The sequence below is a fragment of the Micromesistius poutassou genome (genome assembly GCF_964030765.1).
Source record: "Micromesistius poutassou genome assembly, chromosome: 4".
NCBI lineage: Eukaryota > Metazoa > Chordata > Actinopteri > Gadiformes > Gadidae > Micromesistius > Micromesistius poutassou.
In genome coordinates, this window is record NC_140274.1 from 4,249,408 (window position 1) to 4,265,745 (window position 16,338).

Consider the following 16,338-nt stretch of genomic DNA (forward strand, 5'->3'; position numbering starts at 1 on the left):
ATCCGTTTGGTTGCTAAGGAACCAAATGTACTGTAATATAATTGCCACAGCTTGCATGGACGAAGACTCAATTTTCGGTACCGACAAGTACCACACCTTGTAGTAGGATATATAGACCACGTCTCTTAGCTTGTGTAGGACACCGTCCATGTGGATTTTTCTAGGGCGTTTGAAGACCTTTCTACGTATAATGCATGTTGTTGGACCCATGTCGACGCAATGTAACGGAGTAGACTTTGACAAGAGACACAGACAAAGACACTAGTTAAGCAGCTGTTTAGTGCTACGAAAGTAAACCCACCAGCAAAAATAGTTCTGCCTTCAAACGGTCTCACCAACCCTGGGATTTCTTGTTGAATTCACTGTCACATTAGAAATAATACCGTGTGTGCAGCACAGTCTTTGTGTGACACACGACAGCCTACACATAAAAGACCCCTGTAGAAGTGTATGACATAGACAACCCTGTACTGTATTTACTACGCCCCCTCACCTTCAATGGTCTACCGTTGCTGCTGTAACACGACTTTAAAAAACGGGGCCACACTCCCAAAGCCACCGGCCGAGCATCGTCTGCTTGTGTGTAAGATGAGATGGCAGTATCTCAACCTTCCTGTGTCTTGATTGTACGCACAGGCCCCCTCCACCCTGTTAAAAAAGAACATCCTTTGCAGCATGATTGGCTGACAGGGTATGAGTGCCCAGACTAGCGCCAGTCACGTTTGGTTGTGCCTCCTCTTCGCTTGGCTTCCGTGAATGTGTGTGTGCGTGTGTGTGTGTGTGTGTGTGTGTGTGTGCGCGTGCCTGAAAACATGCACGTGTATGTTAGGCGGATGTGCTCTGCAGTCTGCTGCTTGCTAGTGACCCACTCTGTGTGCTAGCGTGCACGATACCACCTGGTGCTATATCTTACCTTACCGTGTTGTGTGTGATGATGTGATGCTTTGTGTGTGAGTGTGTAGAGGGGGGGGGTCAGACCACCATGGAGGAGGTGAATATACTGATGCAGATTGTGGTTGTGGTGTTGTGCTTGTCCCTCTCCGCTTGCTCTCCGAATGAACTCCTATTAAAAACCTTAGAACCCAATGACCTTGTGTGTCTCGTCGAATCCTTTGTCTTGTGTCTTTGTAACTGTGTGTGTGTGTGTGTGTGTGTGTGTGTGTGTGTGTGTGTGTGTGTGTATTCCACCTTATGTTGTAATATTTTTTTAGTCTAATACAATTAGAGATTATGCAGATTTTGATATTTCAGGTCAAAATAATTTTAGAATCAATTTCCTCTTTGCATGATTGAATATGCATAAACTCATATAGAACCAAATCATGTATTAGTGAAATAAAGAGCATATATATACACGATATATACATAATATTTCACAAAATATGTATCAGTACCATGAAACCAGTGTGTTATTCCTTAAACAAACATAAACAGTGTTGCAGAGATTGAAAGACTTTAGTGGACCCTAACCCTAACGCTATTAGTAACATTAGTCATCAAATGTTTTCAATACATTTGTCATGGATTTTCAAATCATGATTGATCCTTGATTTGACTTGATTGACTCTCTGTGGGTGTAATATTTCTGTTGGTATATTTGTATATTTTCCACAGAAAACCAAACAAAAAAAGTGGTGGGAGCAATGAATCTTCAAACTTCAGTGCAATACCAGGAGAATACTGTTCTGATCAACTGTTCAAACAGGGGACAGAAGGCTGAATGAAAGCTCTGATGTTGCCCTCTGATCAGCAGTCATTGTGTGAGAGTGGGGGTCAACATGTCTCTGTCAGACGTCATGCATGTGGTGCTATCCCCCGGCTGTTCAACACACACATCCCAAACAACGTGTGATGTTGTTGTACTAGGAACAACATCCTCATCAATAGACACCCACACACAACCACCCACCCCCGGCCACCCATCCAACCACACACACACACACACACACACACACACACACACACACACACACACACACACACACACACACACACACACACACACACACACACACACACACATTTTTGTTATTTGTATTAAGTTTTGAAATGTTTATTGTATTTTGTTTTGAAATGTGTCCTTTATAACTACAAATTACAATGGACAGGAATATAATGCTTGAATGTAATGTTTATCACGTGATAGCTTCCTTGTGTAATCACTTAAGCATGGTGGCCTAGTGGTCACTGGCTTCAGAATCATTCTGGCTTAAAGCCACATTAATAATTCAGGTGTTGTGGGGTCTTGGGTTTGCAGCATGCCATTAAAAATGCAACAGAAGATAGGAAATGGCACTGGAGCCGCCTAATGCAACGCTATCTGGTCCAGCCTTGTCTGGGTCTTTGCACTCAGATTAGCTCGCTGTATTTAAACAGTGCGGTTGACTTGTTCGCGAGTCACTTTTAAAATTAGGATGAGGAATTTGTAGAGGCATGAGGCTAAAGAAGTGTGTCTCTATTTTGGTTTGTTCAACAGTCCATATGGTATCTTTGAAGACGCTCATTTCCAAGGCATACGTCATATTTTTCAATTGTCATTTACAATAAAAAATATAATAAAATATACAATAAACAATAAAATAAAATCCTTTGCCAAAATATTTGGCAAATTATTTGTCAATGAAAGATGGAATATTCACAGATCCCCACTGTTGTAGTGTCACTTCTAAATCTCCAATATTTGTATCTGCACAAATGTTGTTTTTCTTCATTGTTACAAAATATATGGAGTAAAATTGTTTGGAACATCAGTAGCATACACATCAATAGAGAGATAAAATGACGACCCTAGCTGACACGCTATATTGCAAGACAGACAGACAGACAGACAGACTGACAGACAGAGGCCTATTCATTCATATTCATTCCTATGCAGGAACCCAGTGTCCGCCACCATCCGGTCCAGCAGGGAGCGGTGTGTGTACAGAAAGTACAATATGCACATGCCTCATTTCCCCGCGAAGAAGAAACGTTACCGCCTTCTGAAGGACAGGAAGTGAACCAAAACAGTGGAGGGAAAAGCGAAGTCCGAGGGGAGACCAGCTATAAGTGGATAACAAAGGTAATATAAAAATAATACAGTCATATCGGACAGATGTGTAAAGAGGGTGATAGTCGTGTGATAGACCTCGGTACGTGTCGTGTTTCATGTGTTTTCAACAGTATAGTGTGATGGTTCACTAAGCTGGACGCGAACACCACTGAGGCTGAGTTGGTCTTGTTGACAACAAGCCCTGAATAAAATGCTTAAAATACATAAAGGTTTCTGTTGGAGTTCGACAGTCGCCTAACATCGTGATTTCAACGGTGCCTCGCCTTAACATCTCAACGTTAACACGTTGATATGTCTCTGGATTAAAACAGATTAAAACCACTCCCTGTGGCGATCAGAGGACGACCTCTAGTCCGGTCCGTCCACGGAGAGCCTTGTCCATGACGATAGTCTCATCTGACTGTGGTTAATAGCGATACACCCGCCAGTCCTTCTCTGTGGTCATCCTCTTTGTATCGGCGTGTCTTTGGTTTCGCACACACATCGACTTCGTTGTGTACGACCACCTTTCCGTCCAGAAGTCTGGGAAGCGTTCACTTGTTGTCAAAGTGTTCTGCTGAAGGGATTGAACACAGACATGTGGACAGGAAGTCGGTCGCGATGTTACACGACATACGTTGAGTTTGGCCGGTCGCTGTGCTCGAACGATGACGTCGACGTCCTCAAACGCTCGCGGATGGGGAGTGACGTCAAGTGTTCGATGGCATCTTCAATCCATTGTTATTCAACTCCTCCTTAGTAAACACCTTAACGTATAAATGTTCCACTCCATGCTGCGTCCTTGACTCCTCGTCCCCTCGTGCCTCCTAGTCGGCGAGGACAGCACCTTGATGAATCTGTTATCATGGGAAAGACGAAGAAGCTGTGTAGTGTGTCGGTGCAGTGCGAGTGGTCGTCCTGCACCTTCAAGGGCCAGACCATGGAGGAGCTGAGCGAGCACATGGCCCTCCACCTGAAGGAGCACCTGGGAGACGGAGACGCCATGGAGGAGCTGGGTGAGCTACAGCATAACTTCATGCTCTATGCTATGGTCTAAGTCTGTTCGTTGCCCTATGACTCAAGTAGATGTGTTCAAAGTTGGTTTGTTGTGCTGTCTTTATAGACGGGCAGTGAGTTGGAGCTAATCTGTGCACTGCAGTGTCGTATGTTTAAATATCAGTGGTTTCATCTGTTGTACGTTTGTACTGGGGAAGAACATGTGGCTCAGGCTGTAAAGCGGGTGGGCTGGTGACTGGACGTTTGCTAGTCCGAGCTCCGGCATCTCCTAGCTGAGTTTCGAGTTGTCCCTGAGAAAGGCTCCTCACCCTAACTGCTCCCGCTGTCTGGGCATTTGTCTTATGACAAATGTACTTATTGCAAGTTGATTTGGATAAAAGCATCTGATAAATGCCCTAAATGTTTGTTAATGTGTGCATGAATGGGTGAATGTTAGGCAATGTTGTAAAGCGCTTTGAGTGGCCACTGGTTTAAAAAGCAATATATAAATGCAGTCCATTTCCCATGTGAGTACATAATGTGTTTTGCGATGCCGTTCTCTGTGTATGCATGTGTGTGCAGACGACTATGCGTGTCTGTGGAAGGGCTGTGAGTTCCTGGCCATGGGCAGCCCCCGGGAGCTGGAGGTCCACGCCCACTTCCACACCTACCACAGCAAGCTGAAGGGCCTGGGCGGGCAGCTGCTGAGGGCCCAGCCCGCCCTGCCCGGCTGCAAGCAGGACCTGCATGCCAACAACCTGTCCTCGGAGGTCTCGGCCGGCCTGCGCTGCATGTGGCAGCACTGTGACGTAGGTTGGAGTCAGAGGGCTGTTTACATTAAAGGGGTCCCATGTGGATTTTTTAGGGCTGATACCGATTTTTTTCTAACAGTCTAAGCTGATGACCGATACGCCGATAACGATTTTTTTGGGCCGATACTGCTTTTTCTCCCTCAATTTACATCATAAAAATGACACAAGTCTCAATTTAAAAAAAGGAACATTTATTGAACTATCTGTAAATCATGCCGGGAAAAATATAGAGAAAAAAAAAAAAACGTCCGATACGATACACGTAAAAAACGCAAATAACGGCTGATATATCGGTCGATCACTAGAAATTAACATACAGTTCTCACTGTGATGCAATGCAAGCTTTGTAATCTGTATGGAGAGGACCGTGAAGAAAGACAGGATAGTGGGTTTGAGTAGACATCTGGATGGACTGTCCTGTTTGTTATGTCACCATATAACTCTTACACCTGTCGCTTAAATGTGGTCCTTTTTAAAGAACGATTCATTGAAGTCTTGTTTCCGGGCTCTTCTCTTCCAGAGTACGTTCAACAACCCTGAGTGGTTCTATCGCCACGCTGACAACCACGTGCAGTGCAGCGAGCCACGCCCCCTGCCCCAGCCAGAGCAGCAGGCCCTGTTCTGCCAATGGGAAGGTAGGATCAGAGACCACATGACCCAATGAATCGTGCCCTAACACAACAGCGTCTCTTAGCGGTGGGAATCCCTGGGTACCTCACGGTACGATACACAATACATTTACATTCAGGGCATTTAGCAGGCGCTTTTATCCAAAGCGACTTACAATAAGTACATTTGTCCTAAGAAGGGAAACAATATATCGCCGTCCGTACAGTAAAGCTGAACCAAGTGTAAGTACTAACAATCGCCAGGCTGAACCCATTCCCCGTATACAGCAGTGATAGCTAGCTACTGCAGATGCTACACAATTAAGTACATGCTACACAACATGCATGCACTACACAATTAAGTACAATGAATGAATACAACCTGCATTAAGTGTGTTCATTAAGTGCCAGGACGTACAACAAACAATAGTGCAACAGACAAATAAGGGACTGAATGGCTATGTAGAGTCTAGGTGAACTCTGAACAGGTGGGTTTTGAGTCGTTTGCGGAAGCTGGTGAGCAACTCTGCGGTCCTGACATCAGCAGGGAGCTTGTTCCACCACTGTGGTCCCAAGATAGAGAAGAGTTGTGATTTAGCTGATCAACCTTTGGTTGCTCTTAGTGATGGAGGTGCCAGACGTCCAGCTGAGGTAGGGCAATACGATTATATATGACGTCGCTATAATACAGCGATTCTACGATAATATATTGTTAGACAATCCTATAATGATATGTCTAACGATGAATCCAAAATGACTGTGAAAAGGTAAGTGCTGGATTTCGGTCTTTATTCACGATCCAAACTGAGGTTTTCAGTCCGGTTTTCTCCTCTTTAACTAGTTAACTTCCATTCATGTTTCCTTCATTCATGTGTTGAGCGCCACCTCGAGGATCAGGGAAATCTGTCCAGAGCGCCTTCTTTTATTAATTAAAATATTGATAGTGGGCGTCATTTCCTGTTTAACTCTTCATGAATAAAGCATAAAAATGCTAAATTAAAAAAATATATATATTAGATATTTTGTATAGCTATTTGGCGCCAGTGTATCGATTTGTGCATCGCACAAAGAAGGGAGACGATCACGTATTGATATTTTGTCCGCCCCCTATGGGTGTTTGACGCTCAGCGGCTGCGTTCCAACCGCTCAAGGCCGATTCCCCTCTCGGTTGCAGGTTGCGACGCCTTCTTCAAGGTCCGGTACCGTCTGAGGGAGCACCTGCGGAGCCACACCCAGGAGAAGGTGGTGGCCTGCCCCACCTGTGGCTGCATGTTCTCCAGCAACACCAAGCTGTTCGACCACCTCCACCGGCAGGCGGAGCCCGAGGGTGAGGGGAACCACATTCACATGGTCTGACGGAGGACTCTGATCACATGGTCTGACGGAGGACTCTGATCACATGGTCTGACGGAGTAACTGACTCTGATCACATGGTCTGACGGAGTAACTGAAATTCCTAATTTGCGCAAATTCATAATTAGTTCATGGTTTTACACAAAATTCACGCAAATTCGGTATCTGCACAAATTAATTTTTCTGGGAAAGTGTTATATATGGAAGGTGGGGTTTAAAGGGAAACAATACTTAAAGAGTTTCTTCTAGTGATATTGTGATCTGAAATATCGTACACATCATCGTTGTTCTTAGCAAGCCTGAACTTTCGTCTGAACCGTCACATTCATGAATGAAATGGAGATGGTCAAGTCCTTGTGTGTTTGTGTTGATCAATGTATTGATGGATCTGTGCTCCCGACAGGCTCGCTGGTGTGTGAGCACTGTGGGAAAGCCTTCACCAACGAGAGGCTCCTGAGGGACCACGTCAGGCAGCACGGTGAGCCCTACTGAAACACATCACCCATCCCTGACACTCTGCTGCCGTCGCCCTGCATACGGCACCCAATACGGCACCCATTGCACTCCTGACCATCCCTGGAGGGAGGGATCCTCTACGCTGTGAAGATTTCTTCCTTTCTGATTAAGGGAGTTCTTTCTCGTCTCTTGGGGGCTAGGGTCAGGGGGGGGTCATAAACACACGGCCTGCTAAGCCCTTTGAGACTGTGCTGTGATTAAGGGCCATACTAATCAAATGTAATAGAATGTCTCTGACCCTGAGCCATGGTTGTGCTCTGAATCCTCCTGCAGTGAACCACATCAAGTGTCCGCTGTGTGACATGACCTGCACCACCCTGGCCACCCTGAAGATACACATCAAGTTCCGCCACTGTGACGAGCGGCCCTTCTCCTGTGACTTCTGCGAGAGCAGGTAACCCTGACCCCTGACCTCTCTCCGGCCCGGCAGGACCTGACCCCTGACCTCTGACCTCTCTGCGGCCCGGCAGGGGGTGTGGACCGGCCGCTGGATGAGCGCCTGTTTCCATCACTTTACACATAAACATGGGAGACGTTCTGAAGGCGTTATAGGGAGCTAACGCCCTCTGTGAGGCCTTAGGGTAGAACCGATACCAGACTACAGGTGTAGTCACACCAGAAAAGAGAGCAGCACAATTCCATACTAAATCAATGCTTGGATGAAAATCAATGCTTGGATGAAAATCCTCATCATCAATCATTCCATCAACCCACCTGATGCACAAATGCCTCTGGATGATATTATGAATCCTAAACGACTGTGTTGGGTTCCCTGACATCTCTGGTACTTCCACGACAAGTAAAGACTGGTAGTGGTGGTTATCTTGGCCATGGTTGAGAAGGAATCGGCACAAAGAAACGTTGGCTTTCCCAAGAGGAAGCCCCTCCCCCTACACTCACACAAGTTTGCGCAATGAAACTCGCTCAAATAAAGTTGGTGTACTCACGCGAACATTCGCACCACTGAAATGACATAAGATGACCAAGTCTCAGAAGACTTTGGCCCTGTCCCAATTCTTCCCCTTCCCTTAGAATTGAGCCCTAACCCTAGACTTTGCTCGTTCCGGCAAAGGGGTAGGGTGTCCCAATACTTAAGGGAGCAAGGGGGAGTGCTGTTTTTCCCTTAAAATCAACCCTTGAACGCTAGCCAGCTCAGTAGCTGACTTGCAGCTAAGGGCACTCAAAGCAAGTGTTCTCGTTAAGGGGAGAGAAATCGGACTGGGCCTTTTCGTCCTCCCGATTCCTTCACATCCTGTAATAATCAGACTCAACGTCCCTTCTCCTCCAGCTTCAAGAACCAGCACGACCTGCGCAAGCACATGGAGACCCACAACGAGGGCGCGGCCTACCGGTGCACGGTGGAGGGCTGCGACTACTCGTCCCGCATGGCCCACACCATGCGCCAGCACTACAGACGCATGCACGAGGTCAGCCAATCGCAGGGCCACGACGGTCGGGATGTTCCGCTCCGAACTGAAATCCTCTGGGTTCCATCCCCGTTGTCCGCAGTCTAACTGTAGAGGCCCTGAACCTGTTACTTACAGAACCTAAAGTTTAACTTAGGTGTAGATTGTAGATGCAGGTAATGGGTATGGTCATTAAAGGGCGCAGTGTGATCAGGCATTACAAGTCGTTTCAAACTCTGCCCTGCCTTGTGACATTGTGACATCAAAAGTGGGAGAGTCCACCCAGATGTGCACTGGATGGATCAGCCTAGCCAGTGGACTGTACCAAGTAGCAGGCTGATCTATCCGTCATACATCTAGGTGGACACTCTCCGACTGGTGATAAAGGCGCAGGGCAGATTCTGAAATGGTTTTAATGGCTATCTATGTCCTGTATCAAGAATTCACCACACAGCTTTGGACCAAAGTGTCGGCTAGAATAATTAAAAATTAAAGGGTAATAGAATGTAACCGTTTTTAGATTGATTCAGTGATTATTGATGGATCGCGATCATGTCCTGACTGATGTGATGTCTGGGGTGGTTGCTGCAGGGCGGGATGATCTCCAGGTATAAATGCCACATCTGTGAGAAGACGTTCTCCTGGTGCTACACGCTGACACTACACCTCCGCAAGAAGCACCAGCTGAAGTGGCCGTCGGGACACTCGCGCTTCAGGTAACCCTCCTCCAGTCCTGCTCTTCTACAGCTGCTACTGACCGTTAAGATAAGGTTCACTTTAGCGATCAGAAACAGGAACATCAGTGGCAGTAAAGATGCAGCCATTCATCGCTTACCTCGACTCTGCTTATGGTGATGGATCTGCCAGGTGATGCAAACATGCATCGCGCCCCATTTCACTAGCTTGGTTAAAAGATTTATGTAAAAGCATAGTTTTTTAAGGGACTTACAGAGGCTTTATTGAATTTGTTTCTAATTCCTAAATGTATTAGGAATTGTATTACTTTATTTATATAGCTTTATTTATATAGCAATGTGCATTGAAGTAGGATCAAGACAATTAAGATAAGGTTTACTGTAGCAAGCCTGCAGTAATCTGTATAAAAAAGATGTCAACATAAGAAATGTATTTCTAAAAATAATTGGAGTTATCCAGGAAGAGAACACACGATTTTAAACTAGTTCAAAGGGTGATAAATACATAGATTAAGCAGTTACGATTACCCCCCCAGGTACAAGGAGAACGAGGACGGCTACCTCACCCTGAACATGGTGCGCTTCGAGACGGTGGAGGTCACCCAGGAGATCATGAAGAACATGGAGAAGAAGCGGCAGATCCACCGCCGGGGCCCCGGCCCCCGGGCCAAGCAGACCTCCAGGGGGGCCCCCGACCGGAGCCTGGCCTCCCCCCTGCCGGCGGGCTCCGCCTCCCCGTCCTCCTCCTGCGACGCCTCCTCCTCCTCCCCGGGCTCCTCCTCGGAAGAGGAGGAGGAGGAGGAGGAGGCGTCGCCACAGCCCAGCCCCCGCGGCGCCGGCAGCGGCGACTCCCCGGTGTACTGCGTGATGAACAGCATCCCCCACATCGAGGACGACCCCGGGGGGCCCCTGCTGCTGACGGAGGAGTGCGACCCCAGCGCCACCTCCGGGGCGGTGCAGGCCCTGACGGAGGTGGCCCGCGGCCTGGGCATGGACGTGGTGTGAAGCCCCCCTGATCGTGTGATTCAACGTTCCTGTGATGTTCAGTGGACCCGACCCTCCCACTCCCACCACCGTGTTTTCAGATTCATGCTCGTTCATCGTTTTTAATGATTGTTTAGTTTTTTTCCTTTCGCCTTTAACGCTGCGGTTGTGTTTATACAGGAAGGGGGCGACAAAGAGTCCGGGTGAGGACTCTGCTTATAGGGGAAGACATGCAAGATTTTATTTTTGAATCAAACTATTTTATTGTGAACCGGAGCCGCCGGTATCCTGAACATAAGGAAGGTCCCGTGTCTCGTGAAACACGGCTGAACTCTGACCCCTCGTCCGTACGGCGGCGCCCAGCTGAGACCGTTGTTTGTATATTTTTATTTTAGATGTTCGGTAAGTTCCATTTTATTTCATGGAATTAAATGTTATGCAACTAAAGACTGAAGTTTAGCACTGTTAAGTTATTAAATATTGAGAAGCCAGTTTATTTATTAGAAGATACGATAGTTTACAATAAAGTGGTGAGTTTTGATGGTTCTTTCAGAGTGATTAATTTGAGCATTAAAACAACTTTTTCAATGTTGGATCAAGGTTTTTTTATTTTGAACAGTGATGGCTGGTTTAACCCGTTACACTGATTACTCAATGTGCAACAGGTGTACAGCCTCACCCAGCCCCAGAGTCCGGTCAGTCTGACTCAGGCCAGGTGAGGCTGCTTCAACCAGCCATCATTCACATACACCCACAGTGCATCATTATTATACATTTTTAAAAACATGATGGCCGTTATGCATCTGAACAAGGCAGTTATATTTAAATAAATACAGTTTTAATGCACACGTTTGACGGAATCAGTGAGACCCTTTCTTGAAGTGATTTCAAAGAGTAACCAGGCCTTTAATTTGAAACGGATCAACGTGGACCTCCGGGTGCACAGCGTCACAAGGGCTGTTCCGCCAGGTTCTGGAGTTCAGTGTTCTGCTTCATAAACACCGCTTGGTGGAAGACGTGTTGGTTCTGTTGTAGGAACCGGTCCTGTACAAAGGAAGGCGTTGGATAGAGGGAGTTGGGATCCGTTCCGCCCGTGGTAGTGTAACAGCCGGGAGAAGGCTGGTAATACTGAGGTCCGCTCACTGGAACCGAGGGAAACATCTTCCCAATGAAGACACGGCAGTCCTCCCGTTCCCCGTGCCTCGTCCTTTTGGCTTTAAGACGCACGCCGTCGCTCTCGGGAAGCCCCCGTTTCCTCGAGTCCCCGGGCCCCCGCCTGGGGCCGGAGTCGTACTCGCAGACGCGTCCGGATCTTGACTCATGCTGGGATGTTTCTGTGTGAGGCTGTGGCCGAGTGGTCTCCTTCTTGTCCGTCTGCTCCTCCTCCTGCCTCAGTAGGTCTGCGAGGTGCAGGGGAGGCGGCTGCGTCCGGCCCTCACAGTCCGACACCCTCCTCTTCACAGACCGGTCGTGGGAGGGGTCTGGGAGAACACACACTGGTTGAGTTACTGGTGTAGTTTCCCTTAAAGGTCCCATGACCACGTCTGAGTGTGATTAGCCGTTACAAGCTTTGAAAATCTGTATGTTATGACATCACAGGTGGGCGTGTCCACCTAGATGTGTGACGGATAGATGAGCAACGTTTGCTACAGTCCACTGGGTAGGCTGGTGGACTGACCTATCCAGCACACGTCTAGGTGGACACGCCCACCTGTGATGTCATAACAGACAGATTTTCAAAACGGCTTGTAACGGCTAATCACACCACACCTGGTGGCATGTCATGGGACCTTTAACTATGGTGTTGTCCCTTTCTGTCACTTTGTCATTAAGCCAAGACACTTTAGGCTAAATGACGAAGTGACAGCAAAGCGTTTTAGATGGATTAATATATGAGCAGGTTGCCAGAGGAAACCAACAGTGACATTAGGGTTCAAACCCAGAACCTTCGACTGGGAGTCAAACACCGCGACTACTAGACTATCCTGCACCGACAGCTTCTGCAGATATCTTCTGAAATGTGCTCCTAAAGACGTACATTGGGATTGTATGGAGGAGACTTTTTACAGGATGATGATGCTCAGCTTAAATTCACCTGGGATTGGTGGTGAGGAATGGGCTGAGTCCCTGTTCTGTTGTATTGCCGCAGTCACAGAGGGAAACTCTGATGGTTTCATCAGCGACTTCTGTTGTGGAGGAAAAGCAAACAGAAACATGTTTGCAGTAAAGATGCAGCCACTTTATTATGCCTCGACTGTATATGCAAGAACTTCTGATCTATCGCTTACCTCGACTCTCTGCATATGGCGATGAATCTGCCAGGCAATGTGAACATGCATCGCTCCCCATTTCCCTGGCTTGGATAAAATACAATATAACAGCATTCAGCTTTTCAAGTGACTTACAAAGGCTTTACTAAATGTGTATTTGTAGCTTTTATGACATCATGCCACCAGGTGTGAGTGTGATTAGCCTTAACAAGCCGTTTGAAAATCGGCCTTTCCCTGTGCCCTAGTGAAATCACTAGTGGGCTTATCCACCTAGATGTGTGACAGATCAGAATCAAAATCAATTTATGTTAACATAGTAGGAATTTGTCTCAGCATTACCAGTGAGTGTGTTTCAACAAACAAGAAGTCAAACCACAACACAGAGTAGCGCTATAGCAGCCATGGACAGCGCCATCTTGCATGAGGGAAATACAGCATAACACCACATGAGGAGAGGGGAGGAGAAAAAAGGCAACCCCCAGACTACGCTCCTGAGGGGAGTACAGTGTGGGAACAGGAAAAAAAACACCTCAGCACATAGACAGCACACTTACAACATGAAAACACACCACCTGCAACAGGGGAAGGGGGAGGTGGGGGGGTAGATAGATGAGCAGCATTTGCCACAGTCCACTGGGTAGGCTGGTAGACCGATCTATCCAGCGCACATCTAGGTGGATAAGCCCACTAGTGATGTCACTAGGGCACAGGGAAAGGCAGATTTTCAAATGGCTTGTTAAGGCTAATCACACAACACCTGGTGGCATAATATCACCCCTTTAACTTGGATTCCTAAATGTGTGAGGACTGTGTAGTGACCCACCTTAGGCTGGATGAGGCCTTGTGAGGCTCTGGGGGAAGCAGTGAAGGGGACAAAGGACTGTGCCCTCTGTTCTGTTATGGACAGAGAATCCAGGGCCTGCAGAATTAGTGCGTGGTTAAGGCATATGCGGGCGAGACACAGGGGAAAGACAAATAACGGTAAAGTCCTGCTAACAGACCCTTTTGAAACAGGATTTACAGTGGAATCAGGCATGGGGACTGGGGATCGAACCCAGTCCCGTTCGGCTTGGAGTCGGACGCCCTGACTTAAGTCACACTTTATCAAAGTGTGTCATTTAGCACTAGGACACAAACAACAACAAAACAAAAAGAAACATCTAACAAGCAGGTTGTGTATGGAATATGATCCCAACTAAAAAAAGTGTCTTCCTACATTAGTATACTGGGTCCACCGTAGGCATGGCGCCGGGGAGATGGACAGAGAGGGGTGTGGGAGAGGAGGGAGGGCCTGCAGGTGTGTGTGTTGGTGGGGGTGGACCCCAGTGGGCTCTGCTGGGGCGTGCTGCTGGGAACACAACCAGTAGGACCTCAGATCCTGACCGGGCAGGATGTTGTAATCTGGTGGAAGAGAATGAGAACCCGTCACTGGAGAACTCACACACACACACACACACACACACACAGACACAGACACAGACAGACTCCAGTAATGCTGCGTTCCATTTACCTCAGAAGTTGGAGCGGGGAATGACGTCATACCTGAGGTGACCATGTTCCAATTCCGACTTCCTAGTTTAAATGGAATGCACTACATGGCCACAGTGAGGAATGCTGGGAGATGTAGTTGTTGACAACGTACCGTAGGAGAGCGACATCAGTAAGCTCCTGTGTGGATTGGGAGGATTCATCTCAGGCCGTTTGAGGATGAAAACATTCGGCGGTCGGTTTGATTCACCCACAGGGTGAGTCTTTCTCCAGGAGAGGAGATTTGCTAGGGAGTAAAGAAGTTAATTAGTGTTATTAATATCAAGTCAAATACTAACAGCGGAGGCATTGACAAACAACAACAACAAATGCATCTTGGGGAATCAATCAGTGCCCAATAAGTTAATATTGACCTTTCAGCTGATGAATCTGTGACAAAAGTTACATTTATAGGTGCATATATATTTTTTTTCACACTATTTTGTGGACCTTGTTATCTGCTTTATTCTAACTACCTATTTGTATCATTTTTTTTTAATTTGACCCTCAATTCCCTCCAGGGTTACCTTGAACATGTCATTTTGTAAGCATGAAAACTCCTTGTTAGATGACACGCTGGATTATCCACAGGAGGGACGTCTGCTAAATCCAGTTAATTAATTTGGGAACCATCCGTTCCAAGGACACATGATTAGTAATGCTGTTAGCAGAATGAATAGTGAGCGATGGGGAGACCGCTGCCTCACCCTCTTACACTATAGCACTAGAATGACAACCATGTTACACTATATACAACTAGAATGAATAGTGAGCGATGGGACTGATATACAGCCATCAGCTTCTACCAAACTCACCATGTTACACTATATAACACTATAACACTAGAATGAATAGTGAGCGATGGGCCTGTACAGACCTCTTCATTCTAGCAGTATAGACTGGTACATGGTGAGGCTGGTAGAAGTTTAGTGAGCAATGGGACTGATGTACAGCCCTCAGCCTCACTAAGTTACACTATACAAGACTAGTGATCAATGGGACTGATGCATTAATCAATCACCATGTAATACACAAACCAAATGAGGTAAAACCCTGTAAGCAAACATAACGTTGTTTCTCACAATTGTGTCTCGTTATACTGTTCAATTCAGAATACAGAAGTGATCTTATATTTATGGGCAGAGTGGCAGCCTAGCAGATTATGGGAATGCCACACTGTCATTTGAAGTGAGTGTGTTCTGGACCTTCAGGTTGGACTCTCAAGTCGCCGGGCTCTACATGCACTCTGGTGAAATGTCAGTTCGTCACACACCAAAGCTAAGGCTCCTGCCTAATCAAGTCAAGCAGCGTAAGGTTTAAAATACCCTTTCTTCCCTTGAAAAGGTTATCCTGCTTCAAGTGCAACAGGAACATCTTAATCTAATAACGGTTGTTGCGTCCAGCCACACAATGGGGATGCCTTTTTATCCAACAGCAACAGCAGTATTACAGAAATAGTTAATGATTCTGAATAATTTCTGAATCAGATTACATTGAAGAAAAGCAGATGTACCAACCAAAGGACAATAAGCAGCCTTTGGCCATTAACTTTTAATTTTACAGTGGGGTAAAATGACAATAGGCTTGTGTGTCACACAGTATACGGCCATACCGTTGAAATAAAAAGCAAACCAAGGTACTCACTGGCAGCAGCTGAAGAGTGATGGTCCTCAGTGATCTGCAGCGGACCGGGACGGACAGCTCCTTCAGCGCGTCTCTATCACGGGAAGTGATGCTCTCAGAGCTCTCTCTACCACGTCTCTCTCTCTGTCAGTCCCTCTCATTCACACACACACACACACACACACGGGCTCTCTCTCACACACACACACACACACACACACACACACACACACACACACACACAGGCTCTCTCACACACACACACACACACACACACACGGGCTCTCTCTCTCACACACACACACACACACACACACACACAGGCTCTCTCACACACACACACACACACACACACACACACACACACACACACACACACACACACACACACGGGCTCTCTCTCTCACACACACACACACACACACACACACACACACACACACACACACACACACACACACACAGGCTCTCTCTCTCACACACACACACACACACACACACACACAAATTAAATATC

The 16,338-nt window shown here is 46.9% G+C and overlaps 1 protein-coding gene and 1 pseudogene across 2 annotated transcripts; one reads left to right on the forward strand and one right to left on the reverse strand.

The window, feature by feature from the left end:
- Positions 1-2,989: 2,989 nt before the first annotated feature.
- LOC311341471 (histone H4 transcription factor) lies at positions 2,990-10,940 on the forward strand. The gene is made up of 10 exons (XM_084466304.1): positions 2,990-3,061; positions 3,863-4,047; positions 4,610-4,836; positions 5,360-5,474; positions 6,622-6,774; positions 7,204-7,278; positions 7,590-7,710; positions 8,605-8,743; positions 9,314-9,438; positions 9,954-10,940. The coding sequence occupies exons 2-10, from the start codon at positions 3,897-3,899 to the stop codon at positions 10,420-10,422; spliced, it is 1,575 nt and encodes a 524-aa protein (XP_084322430.1). The 5' UTR covers positions 2,990-3,061; positions 3,863-3,896; the 3' UTR covers positions 10,423-10,940.
- A 67-nt stretch (positions 10,941-11,007) lies between these two features.
- Positions 11,008-14,388, reverse strand: LOC311342058 (annotated as a pseudogene). Its single transcript, XR_014684119.1, has 6 exons — positions 14,314-14,388; positions 13,888-14,072; positions 13,495-13,590; positions 12,690-12,758; positions 12,497-12,587; positions 11,008-11,882 (listed from the first exon to the last, which is right to left on the reverse strand). The product of XR_014684119.1 is annotated as an uncharacterized misc_RNA (transcript).
- Positions 14,389-16,338: the final 1,950 nt, after the last annotated feature.

Coding starts and splice junctions, on each gene's coding strand:
- LOC311341471 (XM_084466304.1), top strand. CDS start 3,897: ATGGGAAAGACGAAGAAGCTGTGTAGTGTGTCGGTGCAGTGCGAGTGG. Junction 5,475..6,621: donor CCTGTTCTGCCAATGGGAAG/GTAGGATCAGAG, acceptor TCTCGGTTGCAG/GTTGCGACGCCTTCTTCAAG. Junction 7,279..7,589: donor GGACCACGTCAGGCAGCACG/GTGAGCCCTACT, acceptor ATCCTCCTGCAG/TGAACCACATCAAGTGTCCG.